The following is a 27,315-nucleotide window of genomic DNA, read 5'->3' as shown; positions in this document are numbered from 1 at the left end:
GGGAGTTGGTCTGTGAAGTGCTACCATTACTGACCCCTATTTGGGTCCTCGGGGGCTGGGGGATAATCAACGGTCAATCTGATAGGTGCCTAGTATCACAGCTCGGATTTGACCCATTGCAATTTTGTTCAGGATTACTTCGCCCTACGTGGCTCAGCATGTCATACTGCATACCGCTCATACTGCAGGCCTAGGAAAAGACGAAGAAGCTCAAGTTTAAAAGAAAAGGATTCGAATATAAATATAATACAATGGCGCTCACTTCGCCCTATGTATGTCCAGTATCAACTCATCAGGGTAACTTACCTACCTATCCATCCGGTCACCTAAACCCAATATGTTTCCTCGACCCAGCGTCTATACGAGCACCATAGCTCTATTAGTAGCGGGCCAGACTACCTTAGCTGCTCTTAATGGACATTGCCCTCCTTTAGGGCCAGTCCTGCCTGCTCCAAAGAACCCGACTGCACACAAGTCTGTTCAGCTAGCTATAGGCAGTATCACCGATACATTTCAAAATATCGCCGCCAGCCTCGATTCTACTGGTATTTCTGTCGCAGTGAAGTCAATACACGAAGCCAACCCTCTTTTAGAGCTTCACCACACCCCTGAGATACTCGGCCCCAACGGAACCACTACCATCGATTCGCAGACTGTCTATCGAATTGGAAGCATATCCAAGATCTTCGCAGTGCTCTCCATACTGCAGCAGAATCATGTAAAGCTGGATGATCCCATCACCAACTATGTTCCTGAGTTGCGTCAACTCAAAGGAGAAACCAACGAAGTCGACGATATCACAACCGTTAGGTGGGATGAGGTGACTGTTGGCGCTCTCACCTCGCATATGAGCGGTATAGCAGTAGACCGTAAGTTAAAACATAATATCCTTTATTGGCATCATTGCTAATTATTCCTAGTTACGATCGACCTAGCTAGTTTTCCCGTAGACTTGACCCAGCTCGGTCTCCCCAGCCTAAATGAGACATCAAAGACCGGTTGCGCCGGTGTTCTTGGCCTCCCTCCCTGTAACAGGGCCGAGTTTTTCAGAGACTTCGGCAAGCGGCATCCTGTCTATGCTCCATTCACAACCCCCGTCTACTCAAACGTTGCGAGCGTCATTCTAGCTTACGCCGTGGAGGCAATAACTAACATGACTTACGAGGACTACGTCAAGCAGTCAATACTCGCCCCTCTAAATATGACGAACACGACCATATTTAACGGCCCGGAGAAGCAGAGCTGGGGATTTATTCCCGTAAATGAGACTTGGTTTGGTGCAAGTTTCGGATACGAGGACATGTAAGTCGTCGCGCCCATCAGCCGTGGATACATCTAACGTTAGCCAGAGCTGGAGGCTTCTACTCCAACACGGTCGACCTCCTCTCCCTCGGTACCGGCATCCTTAAGCACGATTTGCTAGATGAATCTAAAACAAAGAAGTGGATGAAGCCGATGACATCTACCTCATCTTCCGGTCTACTTGTCGGAGGACCTTGGGAAATCCTTCGCTCTAGCACGGTCACCAAAGACAAGCGCCTTATCGAGTTCTACTGCAAATCCGGCAACCTGAACTCGTACAACAACATGCTATGCCTGATACCGGACTACGATATCGTCGTCACGATCCTCTCCGGCGGACCGCAGTCGAATGCCGACTTGGTGGATCTGCTTCTTACCAATGTCGTGCGGGGCTTGCTTCCAGCTATCGAAGAAGCAGGTAAAGCAGAGGCGCTGCCAAAATTTGGCGGCACGTATGCAGATGCCGCTACGAACTCGACTATCACGCTTTCTCTCGACGATGCGCCTGGATTCGCGGTGTCTAATTGGGTCGTCCGTAACGTCGATATTGCCAAGAACTACGGTAAATTCGGAGCTCTATCGAGCAGCCCTGCGGACCGACCCGTTTCTATTCGATTGTATCCTACCAACCTGAGTTCGGATGGGGGATACCATCGTGCTTGGCGAGCCGTGTTCGGCCATGGAAGTCCCGAGGAGAGTGCTGAGAAAGACGCGAACTCGTTCTGGCCCGACGCCAGCTGCGTCACATGGGCTTCTATGGATCGAACCACCTATGGCTTCCGGTCTATGGATGAGTTGGTATTCTCGCTCCGTGATGATGGGTCGGCACAGAGTATAAACTTGAGGACGTTCAAAGTTGAGCTGAAGAGGGCAGCTTAGATTTATAGTGCATACACCTTACCTAGTGCTTTGATGCTTACCTAGGTACCTACCTGATATAGAATTAATTAGAAAACTCGATGGTGGATAAAGAAGTATATAGGTACCCATATAATGTTTAATTCATGGTTTGATCAAATATAATATTAACAGTTGTATAGAAAATAGGATGGGAAGCAGAGGAACATTTATTTCATATTAAGAAGGTACCTAAACAACTACGGATTTCTCTCTCCCGATATTCCACTCAGTGTAATACGGCGATCATCCAACCCCCAAAGAAAGAAAGAAATATCATTAAATCTCAAAACAACCCCTCGCATACCTAACCTACAGCCAGGTAGGTATTAGGTATCTCACACGTCAGAAGGTCTCGACTTGAACCCCGTCTCTAGGCTCCTGAGCAGGTTCGCCTTGCGAGCGATGGCCTTGAGCGCCGCCATCTGCCCGCCGGGGATGAATCTGCGCTCCTTCTTCTCCTGGTCCCAGACGACGGAGGTGCCGAAGGCGGCGACAAGGGCCTGGCGGTCGAGGACGTCGGGCACCTGCAGGACGGTCTTCAGAAGAATGGCCTTGTCGGCCGTGGATTCCGCGCGCTTGCCCCTCCCCTTCGGCCCCAGGTAGTACTTGATCTGGCTCTCGACGCGCTTCTGCAGCTCCGCGATCTTCGCGTCGTCGACGCCCTGCTGGCTCTGCGCCGCCGCGTCGAGGTACCACCGGGCGTCGCTCTTCGACTGCGCCTCCCGGCTGTTCGCCAGGCGCTTGCGGAGGAACGCGCGCCTCGCCTCCCCGTGGATTCCCCTCGCCGTCGCCTCCTCGCGCAAGGCGCAGTCTTCGCAGGTATAGTCCGTCGGCCGACTCGCGTACGCGATGGTTGCCATGTGGAAGTCCGCCTCCCCGTGGGAGTGGAAGAGGCAGAACTTGGCGCCGCCCTTGACGAGCAGTAGCTGGTGGCCGCAGCTGTGGTTGACCTGAACTAAGACAGCACACGTTCTGCACATCTTGGCTATTTCCGGGTTCGCTACTTAGAGGTATGGAGATTGCGTTGCGGCGAATTGTGTGGGTAGGTGGTGATTTTAGATTTGAAGATATTTGGCTCTGATCCTTCTCTCCTTGATTGATGATGCTTTTTAAAGCTGGATGAGAGAGAGAGAGGTATGATAGTTCTACTGTAAGCTACATGTTATATATACTAGAAGGGCCCCGAAAACCAAGTCTTTTACGCCTATACAACCTTAGTCACTTGGTTTCTCATCGGAAAGGCACTGTTCTCATCAGCGGTAGCATCTAGACGCTTGGACATGGTGCTTTGATGAAGTACAGCAATATGGAAACATTCACTAACAGTATCTTGTTGTTATCCAGTCACTGAAAGACAGTGGGTACATGACAGGATAAAGGATAAGTAATATGACAATGCCTTTGTTATTGGGCGTCTACAGGCTTCTTAATCATCCCCTATTTTATTCACCATAGTCAGATGATAGGTATGGCTGGCATATTCTTAAAAGATTTACTAGTTTCTTCATTGAATCGGTCTTCGAGGCATCTAGTAAAACAACGAAGCCTTTCTGCACTGTTCTCCTCTCCCATTGGCTCCAAATCTTGGATTCTTATCTGGTGAAAGATGGTTAAGATGTATGTACCTAGTGACTAACCGGGTAGTCCAACCATCCTATGTACTATTCACTCTATTCACCCTCTCTGAGGCATTGGAGATATAAGACAAAAGCTATCCAAGGCAGACAGCTAAGTTGCTATTGTAATCATTGTAACAGGTATCTACTGATCTTATATTTGATCGAGATGTGCTGGTTGCTGTTCGTACCTAGTCGGTCTTTGTTCCGGCTTATTGGTATCGCTATTCCCCACCTATTCGGCGATCATTCCCCGCAGAATGGATGTTCTAAGATGCACGATGATGACGTGATCACGATCTATATGGAGCTATATCATATTACCATCAGTAAGGGGTTAGATAAATCAGGTTCCTAGATGCCTTCAAATGAGTACTTAAGCATAGATACGGTCTGTATGCAAAGCCCAGATGTTCACAAAATCCCTCGCGTCATCTTCCAAGTCTAGAAAATTGTATGCATATTAAACATCACCCTTGGCTACAGCATTGTACTCAAAGAACAGACTCACACATCTTTACTTTTTTCAATTTTCTCCAACAACAATCGCCTTCTCAAGTCAAGCAAGAAACATGGCTTCTCCAATCCAAGAAAACCTCGCGAGCAAGAACGCCGAATACGCTAGCAAGTTCACAAAAGGACACCTCGCCCTTCCACCGGCTAAACACTATCTGGTCTGTACGTATAACCGAGACATCTAGAATGGGGGGCTGTGTGCAGTTTTATTCTCAAGCAATGGGAAACTGACTTACTTATACAAAGTGACATGCATGGATGCTCGGATCGACCCGGCCGCCGCCTTTGGCATCGACCTCGGTGACGCCCACGTCATTCGCAACGCGGGTGCCAGCGCTAGAGATGCTCTACGTTCCATTATCATCTCGCAGCAGCTCCTTGGGACGAAGGAGATCGTCCTTGTCAAGCACACCGGGTGCGGCATGTTAACATTCTCCAACGAGGATGCCCACGGTCTTGTGAAGAAGAATCTGGGGCCTAGCGCAGCTGCGGAAATTGCCACCCTGGATTTCCTCCCCTTCGGGAATTTGGATGATGCTGTTAAAGAAGACGTCGCGTACCTGAAGAGGAGCGCTGCTGTGCCAGATGATGTGGTTATTAGTGGTTGGGCATATGAAGTTGAGACTGGTAAAGCGAGACGTATCGTGTGATAATAGGCATTTGCGTAAAATGCCCCAATACCTCAAATTAGATAGGTTAATGAGGAGAGTTGCCAAGAAGACTTCGACCGATTGACTTGTGTTGATGTGGCGAGATCTCTAGGCTTAAGATCGACCATTAGACCAAGTGCCGGTCAAGCCATCGAGGGTGTTAGACGATAATCTGATTCGGATATAGGGGAAATGTTAGTAGCAAGGTTTAGCTTGATAGAATCGATATTGGTTCTGGATAGCTTAAGAAAGTAGTATACGCTTTATTAATATAAAACTGTAGAGCATTCCAAGGTTGTATTGAATAACCCCTAGAAGTAGTACCTAGGAGGTAGTATTTGACTCCTTATCAGGCACATGCACCTGTGCACCTAATGCCTCCCCACTTTCCAAAATGGGAGTGGCTGGCCAATGGAAATCGATTCCATCGTCACACGAAATCTTTACCCTTGAATGCATGCAAACGCTCATAGACCTAGACTTAGGTGCATCACATATCGCGCGCGGTAGTGCGGGAGGTAATAAGGTACTATTATATCTGCGATATCAGGCATTGCATCGCCGATATATACCTTACATACCTCCTATCACATATGCGTAGGGCTTAATAATGGCCTACATGTAGGTTAGGATTTTATACTTTTATTGTAACTTTAACTCTTCCAATTGTTTCGTATACGACGTGAGGTTATAAAAGCAGCTTTAGAAGACCTTGTTGAAATTTTCGAGATAGGTTTCCCAACCAACTTCACTTACACCGTTAAGAGTCCAAAGCAATTACATACCTGACAATTCTCACAGCTTTCCTGTCGAAAATGGCACAGACTACAGACAAATCTAAACCCAACTTCCCCTTAGCTGGTCTTGCTAACGATGGCTGGTCGAATGAAGACGAAGCAACAGCAACATGCTTTTGCGGTGCGGTACAACTTGCATTCGTAAGTGGCATTCTTATGTCGCATTGTTGCCATATGCCATATAAAATACCTCTTATATGGTTTTTTCTTGCTAACACCGCAAAATCCATAGCCGACCCAAGGCCCAGGCTACGTAGGGACATTCGTATGCAACTGTAATGATTGCCATAAAATCACAGCCTCTATGTTCGCGACGAACTTCACCATTGTGGACACGTACCTGAAGCATCTACGTGGGCGCGACAACCTCACCAAGTTCGGCCCGCAGTCGCATACTATTGCTTCGGGAAAAGGGATGGCCAACTACTTCTGCTCAACGTGCGGCACCCTCATGTACCGCGTCGGAGAGGCCTTCCCAGGGATGAGCATCTTGCGCCTGGGTACTGTTGACGACTTCCATCTCCACGAGACTAAGATGCGTCCCACGGTGGAATACTTCATCGAGAGTCGCGTGGGGTGGCTGAAGGGTGTTGAAGGGATCAGACAGGTCGAAGGGTTTCCATCCCACTAAGATGAACTTATCGTTATTGAAATGTACTAGCATATCATGTGGGATAGAAGTTATGTCAGCAAAGGAGGCAACTAATACATATATATTGTATAGAGTTAATTGAATTAAGTCTCTGTAGAAGATGATAGATGAACGATGGGAAAACCCGGTAAATATCAGAGTAACGCAGCAGAGAAATGCCCCGAAGGCCCGGCATAGGTTTAGCAGGTTCCAATTAGGGAGGTAGGTTAGTGCTGGTAAGATTGTAAGCAGTCTGCATTAGCGCATCTCCAATAGGTACCTAGGTATGTATCTCGCTATCCCACTGGCCTATCAGGGCTGTCATAGGACCCCGAACAAGTGAGCTTAACTAACGGATGGTACTTCTACATACATGTATTTTTCTAGGTGGAGCAATGTACCTCAAAATATCATCATCCTCATCATCCTCCTCTCCACGCCGCGAAGCCAGGTTGGTAATATTTAGACATCATAAATCGGGTCATGATGGATCAAACAGGCCATTACTTCGGCCCAGTCCGACATCTTACGGATAGGCCGTAGAGGATAAATAAGACCTCAAGAGGCACCCGTCACCATTCTGTCTCTCATCTTACTCAAGTGCTCACTTATCGTTCATCGCTTTAGATACCTACGTATAAGCAACTTACAGATAGATACCAACCTTACCTATCTCATCTACTTGGACCCTAAACCATACCATATATAACAATGGCTTCGGGACTCTTCATCGACCCCTTAACGCTCCTGCGTGTTGTGCCATTAGTCACATCCACGGCCTCGATCGTCATCGCAGGCGACTCGGATCTTTTCCTCAGCGCTCTCCTCTCGCTTAAGCAACACCGAGGCAAAGTCAACGAGATCGCGCCGCGCTACTTCGAGGTGTTCTTCTGGAAAGGGCTGCGATACATCCTACTCACCTACGGCTTGTCCGCGACCTGCGGGCTGGTCAACGCCTACTCGAGATCCCACGCCGCCGCTTCCTGGAACTGGTACGCGGCCGGGTCGGTGCTGGCCCTCGCCCACTTCGCTTTCGTGCCCAAGATCATGTGGAAGGTCAAGGACGCTATCGACGCGAAGGAGGAACCTAACGGCGGAGCTGCCAATGCCCTTCGGGGCTGGCTGGCGGTACACCATGTGAGGACAGCGCTGGTAGATGTTCCGTCGTGGGCGTGCTTCCTTGTTGCCACGGTGAAGGCCTTGAAATCTATCTAGACCGGGTTGAAAATCCTTAAACCCCGATGGGAATATTGAAGTGGAATTAAGAGGTAGCAAGCCCTGATTACTTACCTACCTTGTACCTTACATATACCTATGGAGCCATGAAAGTTGTAAGATCTGGTGGCGTATAAGTTAATAAACGACATAAAGCTAGTTTTGGTATAGATGTGTATGAATCTGTATATACTATCCATCTCCTAGTGAACATTAACGCAGAATCAGTACGAAATGTATAAGTAGTGTTTAAATAGTTACTATCTTTTCACAGGAAAATAAGAGCTCCAAAATACTACGATGAGGCGGTTCGGCTTAAAGTGCTAGTTACTACCTAGGTAGTTGAGTGTAGAGACGGGGCATTTCTCCAATTTATCCGTCAATCAGGATAAGGGAAACTTGTTAGTACCTATACGATCTAGTATACGATCTCTCCTCTATAAAACATAACCCGTCTAGTTAAACTCATAGTCTAATAATCGACCCCCACAACAAGGAGATCCTTAGTAGAAGAGACGATCGTACGACCGTGTTTATAAACTAGAGGAATATATCCCCCCGAACTACCCCGAATCCAATTTATACCTAGGCAGTTGTTCTCCGCACGAACCTCAACCCCTCCAACGAACCCCACGATCTCGGACTTTGAGGTGATTACATCTTAGGTACCTCTTCGTGTTGCAATTGTCTCAATATAATAAAACGCTTTTTTCTTTTCTTCTTAGTTATTATAATATATCACATCCCGAAACCTTACCTAGAAACCCCCCTTTTTTAAAGTAGAAGAGCTTTAATATACCTACCTACCTAGGGCTTTGCGCATAATGCCCGAGATCACAATCACCGGCTTCCGGACCCGCGACGTGCGGTTTCCCACGTCCCTGGACAAGACCGGGTCCGACGCCATGAACGCCGCCGGCGACTACTCGTCGGCGTACTGCATCCTCGAGACGGACTCTGAGTTCACAGGCCACGGAATGGTAGGGGCCATTTTCTAAATTTAAACACACGCTCTCTCTCTCACTTATATATATATATTAGAAGGTTTAAAAAGAAAAAGAACTAACAAAAAAAAAACCCAGACCTTCACCATCGGCCGCGGCAACGACATCGTCTGCGCCGCGATATCCCACCTCGCCGAGCGCGTGCGGAACCGGACGCTATCGAGCCTCGTCGCGAACTGGGGCCAGACCTGGCGGCACCTCGTCAACGACTCGCAGCTGCGGTGGATCGGGCCGGAGAAGGGCGTGATCCACCTCGCGCTGGGCGCCGTCGTCAACGCCCTCTGGGACCTGTGGGCCAAGGTCCTCGGGAAGCCCGTCTGGCAGGTGGTCGCCGAGATGACGCCCGAGGAGGTCGTCCGCTGCGTCGACTTCCGCTACATCACGGACGCGATCACCCCCGAGGAGGCCGTGGAGCTGCTGACGCGGGCGCAGAGCGGCGGCGACGCCGGCGGCAAGGAGCAGCGGTTCAGGCTCGCACTCGAGAGCCGCGCCGTCCCCGCGTATACCACGAGCGCCGGCTGGCTCGGGTACGGCGAGGACAAGATGCGGTCGCTGCTGCGGGAGACGCTCGCGCACGGGTACAAGCACTTCAAGCTGAAAGTGGGCGTGTCCGTGGAGCAGGACAAGCGGCGGCTGGCGATCGCGCGGGAGATCATCGGGTACGACCGGGGCAACGTGCTGATGGTAGACGCGAACCAGGTGTGGAGCGTGCCGGAGGCCGTCGCGCACATGGAGCAGCTGGCGGCGTACAAGCCGTGGTTCATCGAGGAGCCGACGTCGCCGGACGACGTGCTGGGGCACAAGGCGGTGCGGGAGGCGCTGCGGCCGCACGGCATCGGGGTGGCGACGGGGGAGATGTGCCAGAACCGGGTGGTGTTCAAGCAGCTGCTGGCGAGCGGGGCCATCGACGTGTGCCAGATCGACGCGTGCCGGCTGGGCGGGGTGAACGAGGTGCTGGCCGTGCTGCTCATGGCCGCCAAGTTCGGCGTCCCCGTCGTCCCGCACTCGGGCGGCGTCGGGCTCCCCGAGTACACCCAGCACCTGAGCACCATCGACTACGTCGTCGTCAGCGGGAAGCGCTCCGTGCTCGAGTACGTGGACCACCTGCACGAGCACTTCCTGCACCCGTCCGCCGTCAAGGACGGCTACTACCAGACGCCGATGGAGCCCGGCTACAGCGTCGAGATGAAGCCGGAGAGTATGGATCGCTTTAGTTATCCGGGCGAGGAAGGTGTTAGTTGGTGGAGGACAGAGGAGGCGAAGGCGATTTTGGAAGGGGAGAAGATATGAGCTATTCTTACAGGTAAGGCTGATCCATGGGGTTAGAAAGGAAGAGGATAAGAAAAAGGAAAACGGAGCTACGTATCGAATCACTACGACAAAACATTATGCACCTTAAGTAGGTACCTACCTGGTATCTTGGGTAGATAGATATCGCAATATTACGGTATTCTCGGCATCCAAACGCAACCTTATATGAAATCCGACCTATGAGGCATTACCACTCACACATCCCCTCAAGTGAGGACGATTCTGGGCAAAGCTGGATATCTCGAGCCTTTGGACTTCTTGATCTCTCTCTGTAAGCTCCTAGAATCGAACCCTGAGGTTTAGGATGGTCTTGTGCGTACTCGTTTGCAACTTTTTGGCCCAGGGTGTCCTGATTCGGTTCGCCTAAACGGGTTCAAGCATATGAGACTCTTAATTGACAGATACACCGCTGAGCCAAAAGTGTATTTCTTGATAGCACAATTGCTATTACAGTCTATCTGACCATGAGTGGTATTACCACTCACAGATTCTATAAGCACATGGGATTGAAGCTTCTATACCCTAAATGCCCAAAATGATCAAAGCTTGGAGTGATCTCACGCCACTTAAGTGTTTGAGGATATTTAGTATATTATCAACATATATTCGATCATACATATACACTCGAATTGCCAAACTTAGGCACATTTGCTCACCAGTTATAGCCTTCTGATCTTCATCCACTCGTTCGTGCCTAGTCCTAGGTTCAAGCCATTTCGAGCCCACCATCTGCGGACTGGCCTAGGATCTCCGATAGCATCCTCGAGCGCCTCCTCGATATCACAAGTCTTGTATTCTACCCGGTGCGTTCTTCCGTCAACCTGGTACTCACCCCGGGCGTATTGCTTCCACCATTCCAGCACCTCGACGTACCCTTGCTTGGTCGGTGCGACTAGTACCTGAGAGTCAAATGACAACTTATCCCCTTTGAGCTCTCGCCATACGTCTAAAACCGCCGTCTGTCCGTGCGCGCTAGCGATCTTACAGACACCCTCACTATGAGCCGCCGGAATTCCCGAGCTTTCCCACCAACGTAGTACTGCCGTCTGCCCATATTGAGCGGCAGTGAGGAGACTACGGCCGGGTTTAAGCAGGATATTATCGTGCTTCAGCGCGGCATCCCGCCACCACTCCAAGACGAGAAGATGTCCCTTTGCCGAGGCGGACTCGAGCGCTGCCTCCGTATACTTAAGCGTAAGGCCAGAGCGAAGCCACCAATCTAAAACGTGAACATAACCCATGCGCGAGGCATTATCTAACGCTTCGGCGTCATATTCTTTTTTCAAAAACGAAGGGGACGTATTCCACCAATCGAGGATATCCGTTCGCCCATATACTCCAGATGCCTTGTTGGGTAGGAATTTGGAGCTAAAGGACGCCCAAAACACCTTGCTAAGATGTGTTTCTAAGTAGGTGAGGACATCCGTAAGCGAAAATTTGATGATCAGCTTTACTGCCAGATAAGACACAAAGCGAAGCCCCTTAGGCGCTTCGGAGAGTTTCTGACAGATTGCATCCGTTCCGGGACACGAGAGGATTAACCACTCGAGATCATGTATGTATATCTCAATAGGATCAGATAGGCTTGCACGATCAGTTCTCCATTCGGGCGGTGCCTTTAAGTTCGTAAATATGTTAAGAGCCGTAGCGAGTTCCCAATCGCCGACATGTTCGAATATGATGGACCATATCTCGGGCGGTAAAGTCTTGGTAGTGCGACTTGTGCTGGTTGTATGCGAAGCCTGTTGCGTGGCAACTTCCACATCGTGTCCTAAGCTCATCAGCTCCGCTTGGTTCTTGATTATTCCAACCAGGTCATTGAATCCATCCCACGATACTATTCGTTTATGCGCACTCCGCCCCTCGTAATGCCACAATACGGGAGCCATGACCTTGACCCAATTCCACTTGCGCTTGATTTTGCTCAGTTGCTTCTTCGTCATTGGATTCTCCCACATCTGCACCGACATTCCAGGCACCAGCAGAATCTTCTTGGAGACATCCCAGGCTCTCAGTATTTCTAAAAGGGTGGTATCGGCGATGCCGGACATCATCTTGGCGAGGTGGTCAGCATCGATAGGAGCGAGGACAAGTAGATCGGCCCATTCGACGAGTTCGAAGGCAGTCTGTCTAGCCGATTCTATGGCGTCTCTAGTCCTCTGGTCGGCGTCGATGGCCAGCGTAGCTAAACTTCTATTTTCCATGACGATAATATCGTGGGTTAGCCGAACTGGTATCTCGTCGACCAGGGCTCGGGTTTCGATCTGGGCATCCTTAAGCAGGCGCACGGCGATAGCCTGGGCGTAGGCGACATCTCTTTGGCCATTCGCGGCAACTAGCAGGCGTAGTCTTCTGGTTCGTGGCATTAGGTGTAGCGATGAGGAGGATGAGTTTGCGGTGAGAGAAGTAGGAAAAAGACGGGGATCGAGGGCAGAGTCGGTAGAAGAATCATCGGCCATGTTGACGCATTATGACGGTGGAGTATGAGTATCAGCGTCAGTACGAAGTACCCTGTGTCCGTGCTAATAAATGGTTCGATACACCTTTCGGGTACCAATGGCGTTTACCGTCGGTATTTCGATAGCGCTGTAGCGTTGGTCGATACTATAAAGCGAATGTGCAGGTACGGTAACGATAACGATAGTTTTTTGACGATGATCTCAATCACTCAGGGTGTACTCGACGGTTTATCCCTGGCACTTTAGAGATGATGATGGCAGAAAGTGTGAATACCACTGTATTAGACCTGATGGACAGCCCCACCCCAACTGGAGAACTGTGAGTGTGCCACTCATGAGCCACGAACGTGGCTCCTTCTGCTCTTCTTCAGTGTTGAGTGATTGTTTGTAAAAAAAAAAAAATAATCTTTTCTTTTACATAGACAATACACACACACTTGTCAAGAACTTGGATTAAGGAAGTTGAAGCAAGATATTTCCTGCCCCTTAGGAAAAAAAAGTTTGTACGATAGGGATACCTACCTCCTAGGTACCTACCTAGGTAGGTAACCTAAGATACATTTACGTGTTTGTACAATCTATTGTCTGGTACTGTACCTGCTGCATTGTATTGTACATGCATATGATGGTGGAAGTCGAACCTTTCAAGACACTTCCTGCTCCACCCTCTGTACCATATACTATGTACTGTACATCAAGTACCTAAGTGGGGCAAGCCAACTGGTCAAATGTCGATACGCAGGTACACGTCCGGATATGTACCTAGGTACGCACCCGTTTGATTTTTTTCAGGACCAAAGGTAGAGATACCCGAAAGGCCCCGAAGAACCGGAGCTACCTAAATACGCGTCGACGGAAACCCCTTATTACCTTACCTAACACGTCAAAGGTCTCAACCGAACCCGAACTCCCTTAGGTAAGATACTTACCTTAGGTAGGTAAATATAGTAAATAAACAGTTACGTAGAACTCTACAAAATAACACTTCAACGTTACGAGACGTATTATTACAATAAGTGGTATTCCTATTCTAAGAAGAAATCCTAATTTTCCATTTCGCAATCAAGAAGGCTCCTCGTATTCATCTAACCCTCCGTCTACGTAGAATGTGCTTGTTATCGTCTGAACCGTATAACAAAGCATAAGCATAGGACAAGCAGGTATCTGATATCCTAGCCCTAACGATTAAACCCAGTATAAACAACGTGGAAACTGACAACAGCTGCCGTGGTGAATGTAGACGTGGATATAGGGCCGTCATGTGTTAAAGAACCCTAGTCTCCGTACGTGGTATCGAGGAAGAAAAATGTGGTTAAAAAGAAAAAGAAAAAACGTAACTCGAACGCCATGTCGCTTGCCTGGTAGAAGTCATTATCAGCGCAGACCAATAACACTCATCTCGAGTGTCCACACTCTCCGAATCCACACTTTCAGGGTGCCCTCTACACCCTCCACGTCCTGAAGGTCCACTCCTTCCCACCAGCAACGGCGAGCTGGCTTTCTCCAGAAGAGCAGCAGCTTTTGTGCCATGCCAACAGCATTGCTTCCCATATCGTTACCACGGATATCGCTACGTAGTCGAGCAAGGGCCAAACTGCATACGACGGCTTTGTTAGGCTCGCCAGCACGATGGCCCCATCTATCGTCGTGATTGAAGCCACTATATTTATCGTTAGGGATAACAGTTCGTATACTTGACTAGGAAAAATAAAAAATTGGGATTCAGGCCACTTACCCAGCGGTCAACATCTCGATTAGGTGTGCTTCGGTAGTGCCAGGTTCATCGCTTCTCTTAAGCCCCGAAAAGATCCCGTCCTGCTTGAGCAGAGCTCTGGCAGCAGCACGCTTGACTTCGATCATCTCTGCCTGGCTGATATCAGGCCGAGGAGGAATAGCATAAAAATCCAAATCTTCCCGTAACACAATGATACCAGCTCGCTTGCTTCCATCTTCACCTCTGCCACCTAGAGAGTCGATAGGAACAGCACCACCTTCCGGTGAAGCAGTAGGGGAGGCCTCAGTGGGGATAGACTGTGCTACGCTCCGGAAGAAATCCAACATGTACTGTAGAGATGCAGGATCATACTGGGAAATAAGGTCAGTGATATGTATGTTTATATTGGAGACGAGATTGCGAAGTGTAGAGGCAGGAAAATATGTGCTTAGCGACGTAGGAGACGCCTCGCACGTGACATTTGAGGTAATCTGAGTGAAATGCGTGGTAGGATGATCATTGAGTGTACTGACATCGACTTGAACGGCATCACCCTCGGAGAAGCCGCCCATATGGCCTTCGGGGAAGAGGCCGTTGGGGAATAAGGAGAGGAGAACGAATTCAGGCAGCGTCAGGAGCTCGTCTCTAGATAGTACGAAGCGCGTGCCACTGTAAAGAATCAATTAGTATCTATTCAAGGTATTGTCTAACCTAGTAATAATGGCTTACCGTAGGTCCATGGTAATAGTTTCGTCGGCCCCGACATCTGCAATATAGTTTTAGCATTCCCGTTCAATTTGACTATACTAAGTATTGCGCATCTTACCTCCAATAGCATTGACAGGAGGACCGCCCTGTTGGACTTGAGTAATAATACTCGACGCACCACCGGCAGCCGCCATTAGGTATGTAAATGAGAGTAAAGGACTGTAGCCTTCAGAATATGCGGGAGGCGGTTCGTTAGGATCGTCGACCTTCTGGCTCGATTCGCCCTTAACGTCTTGTGGGAGAGCCCGTTTAGTTTCCGCAACAGTATCGTCGAAGGAAGTAGACCTCTCGAGAGGACTATCAAATGCCGAATCGGAGGGCGCGTAAGCTGGAGCAGCAGTCGCAGATGAGGCACCGGCTTCGGAAGTAGGTCCGCAGGTGGTTTGCGCAAGCTTGAAGTGATCGTCGACGGTGTATAGACTCGAGAATGGGGGTGGGGCGGGACGGGAAGTAGTTAGGGAAAAGGATGTGGAAGCAGAAGCTTCGGAGGCTGAGTAGGGATACTGTGGAGGAGGCGAACGTCCCCGGTTAAGATTGTCTACTTCGTCGTTCTCGAATCTTACGTTCCCTTCGTCTTCGATGGTGTTGGTCAGTGGGAGCCCGGCGGACACGGACTGTCCGTGACTATCCTCCTGCAATTCAGACAACTTGGCGGTGTAATCTGCGAAGTGGAAAGCTCCTTTTTTTGCTGAGCAGCTGTTGGCGCTGATTTTATTCACAGCCGATTGCGTGGTTGTCGTCGCTTAGGATGATTACACACGGCGGCAAGTGGGCTGATCTCTCTGTCGCATAGGTGATAGGATACTGACGTTCAGAGAGTAAGCATCACCTTTAAATTTTGATATGATCACAAAGGCAAAGTGGTCGCAATTGTAAAAGATTAAGAGGTAAATGCAGAACAGGGTTAAGAACAGTAAGTTGCAATTATGAAGTTGATGAATCTGGGATTCCCAGGCTCGACTTCCTTAATTTTATTGGTACAGACAAGGCCCCCTGAAGCTGGAGGGATGTACGGTTTACGTACATACCTAATGTAATGTATCTTTAGGTTTTATTTAGCGGAGAAGGTACATAAAGACATTAAAAACATTTAGTACGACCAACAACCTGGGGTGCTGCCTTCCCATCTTTGGTCACAACGTTATGACTGGTTGACTAACCGCCAATTGTCCGAGTCAAACCAACCAAATCAATCAGTCCATCCCATGGCGGTTTCCATAACAATATCCAATCGATTGGAAGCATAAGGTAAGTACGAAGTATCATAGTATATCAGGTAGGAGGTACCTAGTTATCTGACCTTAGGTACCTATCTTAAACATGTTTCAATGTGCCACGCTACGGTTTTAATCTTTCCGCCATTAAACAATCAAGTTAATCCCATAGCCCTTACATCTACCTAACATAGAGGCTAATTACCTGAAAGATAGGCACCTTAGGTAGCTAGCCTAAGGGATGATCGGTACTAGTACTCTAACAAACACGAGGCTCCAATAATAGGACGATTCCAGAGGAGGATATTCTAATAATCAGTATTGATAGTAGTTGTCCCCTTTTAAATAGGGCTAACCATAGATACCTATACATACCATAAGTTATGTATAAACTGCACGTCAAAGTTGTTCCTAGTACGAACAAACAATAAGACGAAATCCTCTAAACCTATAGGTATAGACCAAGAATTCAAATACACATATCTCCTTGGTAACAACCCACACCATCATACTCGTAAAGTAGAACTCGCATTACCATCTCAACAATTGTTGTAAAAAATATCATATTTTATCTCCAATGTATGTTTTAGGGGCCGCCACAGAAGGCAAGTAGACCTGCTTTTTAGTGACCAACAGTCCTGCCAAATCAATGCCCCCTTCTACATCTGAACGCCGGGCTTCATGACAATCATCCTCGACTTATCACCATCACCATAATCCATCCTCTCATCCTATGGGTGCGGTCATCATTATTCCTCCATTGTCTTGACGCACTCCCACTCTCCTCGGAGGTTCTCCTTCCATAATGAGACCTTGTTGTCGCCACCACTAACAGCCAACACGTTCCCGCTAAGGCTCCAGCTTACCCGCCACATCTCCGCATCGAAGTTTAGGACCTTGGACGACCACTGGCCCTGGCTTGCGTTATCGCTCGTCCAAATTCGTACGGTCTTATCTTGTGATGCCGACGCAATATAGCTCTTCTGCAGTACCGTCGGGCTCCATGCTACATCTCGTACCCAGTCTGTGTGCCCTGCCAGTGGCTCCCTCTCCTGCTTGTAGCTTTGGGTTGCAGGATCGTAGGCCCACAGCTTAAGCACATTATCACAGCCTCCCGTAACGAAACGGCGTTGACCAAGAGCACCCGGGCCGGGGGGTGCAGAAGAAACGATGCTACCAGGCGTCGTGGCAGGTGCCCAGGAAACTGAGTTGACGCCAAGGCCGTGCGCCGGGAAGGAAACGTGGGAAAAGTTGTTGTCCTTAAATTCGAGAACGGACACATTTCCGTCAGACGACGCGCATGCGAGAAGACAGCCCGATTCGTGTGGTGACCATGCGACCATGTTCACCGAGGCCTTGTGGAGGGAGAAATCGAAGATTCTCTGCCATTGATTCGATTGTTCGCGCCAAATAAAGACCTTGCCGTCGTAACCTGCCGAGGCGAGAATGTTGCCGTACTTAGGATGCGCCCACGAAACACACCACACGGCGCCTTCGTGACTATACTCAGAAGATTATTAGGGGTGCTAGGGCATTAGGAAGAAGGAAATCACCCATACCCTTTTAATGTCTCCGTTAACCGTTGAGTTTCGCCTTCGATCTCGAATATCTTGATCGTCTTGTCCGAGGAACAGGTTGCAAGCCGCCGGCCATAGTAGTCGAGAACAGCATCATGCTAAAGGATGTTAGCGAACTATATAGGGTGGTCACCACGAACGATGAATGCGGAAAGTTCGTATTGAGGCATATCGTGCTAGAGTAGGGATTTGGTTGGTATCGTCTAGTGCTTTATCCGTACATACAATCATGTCATCGTGGCCAGAATTGGATATGACTTGCGCCTGTGGTAGAGCAAAACGTCAGTAAATCACAGGCTATTAGGGGACAGATTCGACTAGCTAACATACCATTTTGGAAAGAGGATAGAGGATATAGGGAGAGTAGGAAGCTCAAGATTCGACCGAGAAAAGCGGCGTGTTATTTGATTTAGTTTCTGAATGTTGGATTGATTCGTTTGTAACCTTCAACTTGGCAGCTGAGGTAAACAAGTTCCAAAGCTCCACCGGCAAGTTCACCAGGTGTACACTACAATAGTACCTACAATCTGTACACCAAGATCAATGGCATGCATTTCCAATGTTACTGGTTAAATGGATCAGTCCAGATTTCATTAAAGCTGAAGCTGACGCCCCACTCAGTGCTTTTCCGGATTAATGTTTTTCAATGAACGTGGAACAGGGATAAACCTTTGGATTTATGCAGGGTTAGGTTATGGGGAGGATAGGTTGCATGTAGCGTTAGGTACGTACCTGCATTAGTAAGATCAATTTAGGTACCATGGATGTAATTGGATTGACATCATAATTGGCTTTTCTGTTCGGTACGTTCGCCGTGTCTGCCGAGGCTAAAGCTTACATCGCCGCAAGGAACTCCGAGCCGGTACTCTTCCTTGTGATGCGCATTTGAATTACCTAGGTACTCCAAATATCTACCTACCTACATCTTATTACACACAATTCACACAAGCAACATTGACATTTACGTTCAATATTGTTTCGTCAATTTCGTTGCTTCCCCGACATGTACTATTATTATTATTAGGTACTGCTTATTACGTACCTCCAAGGTAACCAGTACCTTAGGTAACGCCCAATTCGCTTGCCTTTTCTGCGTACCTTCTGACTCGGGAGTCGGAAGTAGCTTAGAACATTAAGGTTCCTTTGTCCAACTTAAGAAAACTTCTTTTAGGTCAGCCCGCAAACTTAAAAGCTGCAAGTTTCATACTTAGTACACGCGCGACGGAAATACTCGCCAACTTCTCGTCGGCTTCTTTTCCTGCACTGAACTCGATCCTCATCAATCAACGAGTCAGGCAAACACCATCTCATCTACAAAAAACAACCCATTCCTCATATCATATCATATCATACCGTATCGTATCGTATCGCTACTTTATATTGTGGCAGTTCATCATAATGGCGGACAATATTTGCGGTCCCTCGACCGCTCCTAAATCCCTATCTCGACACTTTGAACAGGACCGCTCTCTACAGCAAGACCGATTTACATCGTCTGCTGGAACCTCTAGCGGCGTCCAAGATGCGACACAGGTTGGTATCCATCCTAGCTTGGTGGATTGAATATGTTCTTCTAACATCCCTCCAGCGCTTCCGCAGCCTTAATTTAGGCGACAACAGATTTACATCAGATTTCTCCGGATTCCAAAACACTTCTTTCATGGATACCTCCTCCGAAGCCAGACCCTGGGCACCCATTCCCCAGCTACCCACCTATCCGCCCTTTACTAGCAGCGACAACTTCTCTCCTGCCCATCGCGTCAACGCTCCGACTCGTCCTAGAGTTTCCCCCGCGGCCGTTCCCCTCGTGCCCAGCATGCCTTTCGCGTCTCCTCCTGTAGGCCACACCACAACAACTCGTGCCGCAGACCTGGTCGCTCGCAGTCGTACACACTGGACCAATGAGGGTAGTCAGAGAATTCCCCGTAACGACTTTAATCAGATAGGCCCGAACTTTGTCCCGTCCGTACCGAGAACTAGATACGCGGACGTCTTTCGAGAAACCATGATGCAGCAGCATATAGGCACTCTCGCGAATCAGACCCGCCGCCCCGAAGACGATCTCGACTTCGATGCTGAATTACGTGCTTGGGCGGCCGCCAACAGTCCCGAGACGCAAGCCCAAGCTAATGCATGGCTTGGCGGCGAGCGTACCTCTTTAGATGGCCTTGTCCGCGATACACAAAATATTTTCCAGTTGGCTAATGCCCATCAACTTACCCAGCAGAACCTAATCGCCCTCGAGCAAGAGATGGATACGGAAACTGAGCCAGTTCTCAACTCCATAGCGGCCGAATCGAAAGAAGAGCCAGTTAAGTCTCAAGGCAAGGAGGACACGGAGCTCGCCATGGCCGCGCAGCAGATCCTAAATTCCGTATCAGGGGACAAGTCCGATAAGTTTAAGAACTCAGGTTTTATTCAGATGATGCAGAAAATTGCGGCGCAGGAGCTAGTTGTTCGAGACAACAACTTGGTGGATGCTACCGAGGCGACCAAAAACTAGATTGATATCGATTGCCAATACCGACACTGAGGCGCCATCACCAAAGGCGAAGATGGCATCGATGCCCGTTGCTGTCGAAGACTCGTCTTCGTATGAGTACCTAGGCACCTAGAGAGAGCTAGGACAGGCTAGATTAGGTAGCGATGTGCTTTACAGGCAGACATGCGTTGATTTTGCACGTATGCAGAGGACGTTGAATTAGTAAACGTACCTAAATCACACACATTATGATACCCTACGACATTGTGTTCTGTCACATGCTGTGCGTATTTCTATTTGCAGTCGTAGTCCATAATATGTTCAATTACCTAGATACCCATACAACCCTTTACGTGAATTCATACCGCTTCCATATCCAGACTTCTCACCTCTTTCTTAATGACGAATGGCGCCATATACGAGCAATGCTGCTGCTCCTGTGCTTATAGGAAAAGAAAATACGTTCGTAACATTTCAAAAAAGAAAAAAAAAACCTAGTATTCTGTGTTACCAGTATTCGCAAGTCGTAGCAGTTCTAGAAGCAAGGGGACAGACAGGAAAGGAGGCTGACTGACACTAAGCCGAGACCCCGAGATCTTGGATAATACGAATAAGAGTGTGTGATATACATATAATCTCCGCATAGGTAACTCGCTCATGGCACTAGGTACCTACATTACAAAACAAGGTTACCTGTAGCTAACCTATTCGAAGACAGGGTCCAATGAAAGAACACATCTCAACAACAAAATCGCAGCCTTGCGTCGTATTCGCCTAGATTAGGAGGTATGTACTTATTCGCATTGACCGCTCCGGGTCCGACCATGCCGCGACGGGATTCCTACCTTACCTACCTTAGGTACGCAAACGCAACGTACGTACGGGACAAGGCAGCCAATGCGGAGTCCGCGGACCTTACCGGCGGTAAGGCGTCCATCCAAATTCGACAATTGTGAATAATGAATGTCTTGCGTTCCCCCTCGCCCGGAGTTGGGTACTGCCAACGTAAGTCCTACGGGGTGGGCTTACGCAAATAGCGAAAAAATAAATGAATGCCTAGTATGTACGTGTTGTAGGTATAGGTGCATCATGGTCGGAGATGCAGGAGTTAGATGTATAGTTAGGTATGTACAGGCGAATGTTACCTACCTCATATATTTACATGCACAAGATCCGGTAAGGGCACGTACGTACAAACCTACGATGATGTCTAGCAGTTAGGTACATACCTATGTAGTGTAGCCGAAGCTGCTGACAAGGAATTGCTGCGTAATATGGAGGGCGCATGGAGCGGCTTATAAGGCGTCGTGGAGGTCGGTATACAACATTTCCACGGATGTACTATGTAGGCCATAACCTAGCAGTTTGAAATGCTTTCGTACATCGATATTGTTAGGCCCATAAGCTTGGAAGGAGTGTTAGATCGGAGCTCTGCCTAATATGCAGAGAGGCAACGTGGCCTTGCTAAAGAATCCATCTTTAATTTGGCGTTGCGATGGTGAACCAAGAATAACGAACCAAGAATTTGGAACGAAGGGACGGACCTGTGTATGCAAGACTGGGGATCCTACATAGGGCTGATAGGGCGTGGTGCCGCGTCGGTCTGTGAAAGATGAGGATGCGGTCCTTTTTCTCCTGTGATGTCGTAAAATGTCTGGAACATGCATCTGAGATTACCGATTACCAATAGATTTATCTCATTTGATCTTTGATGTTCGAAATGCTTACCGTACTGTGATAGAAACGGGTCCTCAAGAATCGGAAAGCAACGGCGTAAAGGACTGCGCCCTGCGTGTAAAGAGAGGGGGGGAAAACATGGAAATGCATCTTCAGCCTGCTACCCACTTACTATCCACCTATCCACCGATATAATACACTACCTACCATAGTAGATGTATGCAACCCTGATAGGGATAAACCATGCAAGACAAGGTACCTAGAGTAGGCAATTTTGGTGAGATTTTCCCGTAATACACTGGTTTTTACATAGTACGAGTGCCTCCGTTTTCATTCTCATGTTAGTTTGTTTCAAATAACCCTTCAATGTCGGGATTATTAGTTCGTCGACTTCCTGTGCCACGAAACACCGTACAGCCACTTTGGTGTTAGGCGTGATAGGATAATGAAAGAACATTGAAGGCAAGACATAGCGAAGAGACCAAAGGGATTAGCAATACCGAGGATGGAATCTGCCACCGTTAGTAGTTAAAATATACGATGTAGTGGTTTGTCGCCGATACTATATCCTATTGGACCGTAGTTGTAGAATAGTGTGAAATCGAATTATGAGTCATAATCTGAACTTCAGGGTTAAGAAACATTGAAACTTAGGTCCATTCTGCGTTGGAATTGGGTGATCCGATTTGCTTGAAATGCTCCTGTCGCTGATCCGGCAGCCCCTGTTGTTGATCTTTGGCCTATCCGAATTAGGGTTTGATTCCGCCAGACAGTTCCGCGACACTTAGGTCGGGGAGCATTTTTCCTTTTTGCAAGGACCCCATGAACATTGTGGGGTTTGAGAAGACGCGACAATGGAATGGTCGAATTTTTTTAATTTTTTTAATTTTTTTTTTTGAGAATTTTGTTTTTCTTATCAATGCGACCCGCGTTGCGCACGCGCCTGCGAATTCTGAAAATAGTGTATACGCAATTGAGTTGACGACTGCGCACATGCGCGAAACGTAGCGATGGATCTGCGATGCCATGTAAATCCACATGATCAACCGTCAAATTTATGTTGGTTCCTACATCTCTGCAATTACATCAATTGATTATTGTAGTGGACCCAATGAGAGAGGCCGGTATGTGACAGATTAATATAAAATGAACCATACCTTAGGTGCCTAGGTACTTAGAAACGTATATTGCATAGGTCGAGACCGAGGAAACGCCCGACTTCTCTGTGTCGTTGGCCTTGGCTTTAGCTGGTAGAATGCAAAGATTCGTAATTGCAATGTAGCTAGGCGTTTAGCTTGATATCACAACCAATATCTACATTCAAGCTCCATTCAAGGCCCATTTAAACGTCCCATTCAAATGTCCCATCTGATAAATGCGCACGCACTACACGCACTAACATACAGGGTGCGTAACGCCGTAAAGCGGGTTTCTCGAGGCATTTTGTCGACGCTGAATATCACGAGGAAGGATAATCGCTGCTCCTATGGAACAGAACACCTTTCCTAATTTAGCTGCCTGATGAGCGACGAGCCAATGGAATTCATTAGCGACGTAGAGAAGTGAATAGACAATAATAGGTATATCGTAATCCGTCACAAGCCTTGACCTCGAATGGTTTAGATCCTTGGCGATGCGGTCCCCAGAAACCGGCAGGACGGACAAGAGAGATCCCACGGATTTAATTGAAACGGGGAAATATTATGTACCTAATCAGCTAATGTAGGGAACTAAAAACGGTGTTAGTCGTTAGTATCTTTCAAAGTCCGCAACGGCTGGGAGACTATTCGCGGCGATAAGCCAATATTTTGCGACCCTCATACAATTTTTTTTTCTCCTCAATCGACAGGTTGCAGATACCGACATATACATACTCGGATTCCGCTCGCAATTACGACGTTGCAACCCGAAATAAATGTTAGGTACTTTGCAAATACGTACGTACGTAGGAAAGGTCGAGGTTCGCAGTTCGCGGTTCGCAAAGTATTGCATATTTTCCGCTGCAAGATGCCGTACTGTCTGTGTTGCGTCGAACTGGTTTATGTAGGTATTTTATTATTATTATTTTTTTTTTAAAAAAAAAAATCTTTTTTAATTCAAAACTTCCGTCAGTTACGACCAGACTAAAGACAAGTTGCAGCAGGAAATACGGAAAGAGAGGGCTGTGCGTTAGTTGAAGGACGAGCATTGGATGGCAGGGATAGTTAGTGCAAAACGGAATTGTGGGGTCAATCAAGTATGAGTCACACGCTCAAGCGAAGCGTATTTTGTTCCTTCTTAACTGAAGATATGTTTCATCCGGTAAGCTTGCCATAGAAATTCCGTAGAAATAGCTTGCAATCAAAATTGTTAGTGGCTAGTAAGTAACTGTAAGACTTAACTACTGACCTCACACGGGTACCCATGTCTCCAAAAATCCACCCATGCGTTAGGCCTACCTAGGTACATAGTGTAGTACGCCTAACAGCCCTTAACCCTAGTACAATACACAGAAATACACTAAAGCCCCCCCTGCGCCCCTCTCCGTTTTACTGAGAAAGTAGGGAAGTTGCGACCTAGCACCGGTTTTTTTTTGTCTTTCGCTTTGGCTCTGCTAAGGAAAATTGTTGCCTGAAAAATTACTAAAGTCTCACGTCTCCCACCGAATTCAGGCACGAATCTTTTTTTCTCCTCTCTTCTTTTTTTCTACAACCCCCCTCCATACAATTACAGAACCATATCATAAGCAGGCAATAGAACATCCATCAAAATGCGATAAGCAAACCCGGCCTCGTGTCTTTTCTTCCCAAGTGCTCCCTGTAGCCACATTCAAAATTCAGTCTCCAAAGATTAACAATTATCTCCCCACTCAACCCTTCTCAGCTCTCCCTTCCCAGGAAGAACTGAACTCAAACGAAGCTATTCACAGCTCTCCGAGTTCTCTCACCACCGCCACCATTCCTCCTCAAGACTCTTCAGTCTTCACCACGGATTCTCATCAGACAAAATGGCTACCCCCCAGTTCCCCGAGCCTGCCGGCGCTACCCAACTTCCCGCCACCACAACAGGACTTCGTCTTGTTCGATCAACCTACGCCCCAGAGACAGAACGTTAATCGCGCTGTATCCTCACCTGCCCCAGCAGCAGTATCAGCCTTTGGATCTATACACGTCAACCCTAGCCGCTCTCCGCGCATCGCAAACGGTTCATCACCCTCAATACAGAATCAGCGAGTGGCTCAAATTATCCAGGCAACAGGACATCAGACTTCTTCCTCTACGGCTTTTACCAATCGGTTTAATTCTCTTGCGCAAAATCAGAATTTACAACAGTATTACGCATCGATTTCTGCTTTACCTTCTACCGCTGCAGCGAACCAGAATCGTTCCACTCGCCCACCTGTACCTCTTTTCACACAGGGCAGCGGTAATCAGCAGGCGGCCAGAATGGATCTTCAAGGTAATTATTCAACTTCTTTCTCCAATTACATTCCTATCTCACACCACCCAGACGCTCTCAGCCTAGAGGATCTTTCGGCCTTGCAGGGGCCAACGACGGCCTACTCTTCCCCCGGAATTCCTGGTTATGACGTGAACGTGAGCTCTGCTTCCAGTGCTGCCAGCAATATGGGAACGATTTCGCCCCAAGACTTATTCCTCGACCCCATCACGTCTGCCCCGAACTCCACCGCAATCACGAATTTGACGTCGCCTTCCATGTATGACGGGTCTCCTGATATTCAAGATCTTGATTTTGAACTCTCCCCGAATATCGCTGGTAACGAATTTGACCATGGCTTCAGATCATGGCCTTCTTTGTTCCCTGAGGACAATCCAATCGTCAGCACTGTTTCTATCGTCGATGAACTTTCACCGGCACAGCAGTCTGAAGAGTTGGAGGTGACTGATACCGTTCCTAAGACTCGTCGTAAATCTGGCAACTCGCCCTCATCTGGAAACCATGCCAGGCATTCTTCTGTTGCTGGTGTAAATCCCCGCCGTCGAGACAAGCCTCTTCCTCCTATCATCGTTGATGATCCGAGCGACACCGTTGCTATGAAACGAGCTCGCAATACTCTTGCAGCTCGTAAATCGCGTGAGCGTAAAGCGCAACGGTTTGAGGAACTTGAGGCAAAGATTGCTGGTCTTGAAAAAGAGCGTGATTATTGGAAGAGGAAATGCGAAATCCTGGAATCTCGAACCGGTTAACATTGGTAATATGACGGGGCGTGTGTTGCATGGAACGAACTGGAGGGTAGCCCTAATGATGGCGGCCCATCCTTTTTTTCTTTTTTTAACGAGGCAGCGGTATCATTTCTGGTACTCTTTGGCGCAGTCAGTTAAGACGCCCTCTGCTGTGGATATAAATTATAGAGTTCTTACGTGTCATTTCCAAGCGTATTAGTTGATGTTCCCGCGGATAAGGAACAGATTAAAACAGGTGGCTGGTATTTCTTAGTATCTGTTTTCAATAGTCGAATAGTCTCCGCCCCTTCCCTTTGGGCTTCCTTGGGCCATATATCAATACAGCGAATTTCGAACATACATTGATTGCGTTTACAGAAGTGAAGTTGACCATCATATTCCGTGCCATCGTCATTTATTCCGCGTCGAATCAGGCCTAAACATTGATCGATCCAAGATCGCCAGGTAACGTGTCCTACACGTAGGTTGTCTATTTTATACTTGTATGTCTAGATGTAGCGTATCTTTGCTTTCATCTCCACTCTATGGGGGACGCTCCGTAGTTTTTGCATAAAAGGAGAAGCAAGCCTAGCTTAACTTCCTTCGTCTTTGATATAGGCATACCCAGCCTGATTCCTTCGACTATTACTTTGTATATAGTAGCTAGCAATCGGTCTTACAGTTAGTTATATTGACTTCATTCCCCAGCCGTTGTGCTAGTGTATTGCGCTTGGGTTGGCTAGGACAAGGCGTGTTGAAATATCTACCTGGGGGGGGGGGGGGGGTTGTTTCAAAAGACGATATTTTCTAGGGGTTCAGTTCATTCCATAGGTAGTTGCATAGACCCTTAGCTACCTGGAGGTACTTGGTTCTACAGAGCATTCAACACATCAATACAGGTAGGCATTGGGTATGGCTCCATGTAATCACACCTTTTCCAAAGTCTTTCCTGGTAGTAAAGAAAGATAAATGGATGCCCAGTATAAGCAGCCAATTTGCGGTTGCTAGCTCTCTTCACATATTCCAAACTTGGACCGGCAGCATCGACAACTAGAAGAAAGAAGTAACAGGTACACTTAGATATTCACGAACAAATGAATAATCATTGCATTCATATCAAAATTGATGGGGATACCAATAGGAAGCTTACCTACCCAACCTAGGTAGATAGGTAAGTATTCAATTGTTGTCTTAACGTCTCTATCATATCTCATTCACAGAATATGCTGATCTACCTATTGTCACATGGGGGGGGGGGGGGCCGGCGGGCGGGGGGGGGGGGGGGGGGGGTGGGTGGTTGGGTGGGGGGTGATGGGGGT

The 27,315-nt window shown here is 48.1% G+C and overlaps 11 protein-coding genes across 11 annotated transcripts; 7 read left to right on the top strand and 4 right to left on the bottom strand.

Annotated features, from left to right (window-relative positions):
* The first annotated feature begins 85 nt into the window (after positions 1-85).
* On the top strand, positions 86-2,359 carry F4812DRAFT_24907 (beta-lactamase/transpeptidase-like protein). The gene is made up of 3 exons (XM_047930703.1): positions 86-869; positions 921-1,302; positions 1,350-2,359. The coding sequence occupies exons 1-3, from the start codon at positions 338-340 to the stop codon at positions 2,179-2,181; spliced, it is 1,746 nt and encodes a 581-aa protein (XP_047795093.1). The 5' UTR covers positions 86-337; the 3' UTR covers positions 2,182-2,359.
* Positions 2,238-3,527, bottom strand: F4812DRAFT_464807 (uncharacterized protein). Its single transcript, XM_047938382.1, has one exon. The coding sequence runs from the start codon at positions 3,180-3,182 to the stop codon at positions 2,538-2,540; it is 645 nt and encodes a 214-aa protein (XP_047795092.1). The 5' UTR covers positions 3,183-3,527; the 3' UTR covers positions 2,238-2,537.
* A 274-nt stretch (positions 3,528-3,801) lies between these two features.
* Positions 3,802-5,273, top strand: F4812DRAFT_410207 (carbonate dehydratase). The gene is made up of 2 exons (XM_047932510.1): positions 3,802-4,496; positions 4,581-5,273. Exons 1-2 carry the CDS (start codon positions 4,391-4,393, stop codon positions 4,982-4,984), a joined length of 510 nt encoding a protein of 169 aa, XP_047795091.1. The 5' UTR covers positions 3,802-4,390; the 3' UTR covers positions 4,985-5,273.
* Positions 5,274-5,567: 294 nt separating this feature from the next.
* F4812DRAFT_410202 (Mss4-like protein) lies at positions 5,568-6,532 on the top strand. Its single transcript, XM_047932509.1, has 2 exons — positions 5,568-5,922; positions 6,014-6,532. The coding sequence occupies exons 1-2, from the start codon at positions 5,800-5,802 to the stop codon at positions 6,410-6,412; spliced, it is 522 nt and encodes a 173-aa protein (XP_047795090.1). The 5' UTR covers positions 5,568-5,799; the 3' UTR covers positions 6,413-6,532.
* A 210-nt stretch (positions 6,533-6,742) lies between these two features.
* On the top strand, positions 6,743-8,074 carry F4812DRAFT_410201 (uncharacterized protein). Its single transcript, XM_047932508.1, has one exon. It carries the CDS (start codon positions 7,124-7,126, stop codon positions 7,625-7,627), a length of 504 nt encoding a protein of 167 aa, XP_047795089.1. The 5' UTR covers positions 6,743-7,123; the 3' UTR covers positions 7,628-8,074.
* Positions 8,054-10,261, top strand: F4812DRAFT_24881 (enolase C-terminal domain-like protein). The gene is made up of 3 exons (XM_047930700.1): positions 8,054-8,277; positions 8,439-8,607; positions 8,710-10,261. Exons 2-3 carry the CDS (start codon positions 8,452-8,454, stop codon positions 9,919-9,921), a joined length of 1,368 nt encoding a protein of 455 aa, XP_047795088.1. The 5' UTR covers positions 8,054-8,277; positions 8,439-8,451; the 3' UTR covers positions 9,922-10,261.
* A 106-nt stretch (positions 10,262-10,367) lies between these two features.
* F4812DRAFT_410200 (flavoprotein) lies at positions 10,368-12,843 on the bottom strand. Its single transcript, XM_047932507.1, has one exon. The coding sequence runs from the start codon at positions 12,399-12,401 to the stop codon at positions 10,602-10,604; it is 1,800 nt and encodes a 599-aa protein (XP_047795087.1). The 5' UTR covers positions 12,402-12,843; the 3' UTR covers positions 10,368-10,601.
* A 932-nt stretch (positions 12,844-13,775) lies between these two features.
* On the bottom strand, positions 13,776-15,674 carry F4812DRAFT_449130 (uncharacterized protein; the record flags this gene model as incomplete). The annotated part of the gene is made up of 5 exons (XM_047935941.1): positions 13,776-14,061; positions 14,137-14,784; positions 14,845-14,881; positions 14,942-15,421; positions 15,644-15,674. 5 exons carry the CDS (start codon positions 15,672-15,674, stop codon positions 13,776-13,778), a joined length of 1,482 nt encoding a protein of 493 aa, XP_047795086.1.
* Positions 15,675-16,391: 717 nt separating this feature from the next.
* On the bottom strand, positions 16,392-18,372 carry F4812DRAFT_410196 (WD40 repeat-like protein). The gene is made up of 4 exons (XM_047932506.1): positions 18,005-18,372; positions 17,900-17,938; positions 17,657-17,772; positions 16,392-17,597 (listed from the first exon to the last, which is right to left on the bottom strand). Exons 1-4 carry the CDS (start codon positions 18,005-18,007, stop codon positions 16,847-16,849), a joined length of 909 nt encoding a protein of 302 aa, XP_047795085.1. The 5' UTR covers positions 18,008-18,372; the 3' UTR covers positions 16,392-16,846.
* Positions 18,373-18,927: 555 nt separating this feature from the next.
* On the top strand, positions 18,928-20,291 carry F4812DRAFT_24789 (uncharacterized protein). The gene is made up of 2 exons (XM_047930697.1): positions 18,928-19,207; positions 19,263-20,291. The coding sequence occupies exons 1-2, from the start codon at positions 19,073-19,075 to the stop codon at positions 20,175-20,177; spliced, it is 1,050 nt and encodes a 349-aa protein (XP_047795084.1). The 5' UTR covers positions 18,928-19,072; the 3' UTR covers positions 20,178-20,291.
* Positions 20,292-24,071: 3,780 nt separating this feature from the next.
* Positions 24,072-26,355, top strand: F4812DRAFT_464801 (uncharacterized protein; the record flags this gene model as incomplete). The annotated part of the gene is made up of 3 exons (XM_047938381.1): positions 24,072-24,134; positions 24,653-25,271; positions 25,323-26,355. The coding sequence occupies 3 exons, from the start codon at positions 24,072-24,074 to the stop codon at positions 26,018-26,020; spliced, it is 1,380 nt and encodes a 459-aa protein (XP_047795083.1). The 3' UTR covers positions 26,021-26,355.
* Positions 26,356-27,315: the final 960 nt, after the last annotated feature.

Source organism: Daldinia caldariorum (genome assembly GCF_022478825.1).
Source record: "Daldinia caldariorum strain CBS 122874 unplaced genomic scaffold F4812scaffold_1, whole genome shotgun sequence".
Taxonomy (NCBI): domain Eukaryota; kingdom Fungi; phylum Ascomycota; class Sordariomycetes; order Xylariales; family Hypoxylaceae; genus Daldinia; species Daldinia caldariorum.
The sequence above is the reverse complement of the archived record's forward strand: the minus strand, read 5'-3'. Positions and strand labels throughout refer to the sequence as shown.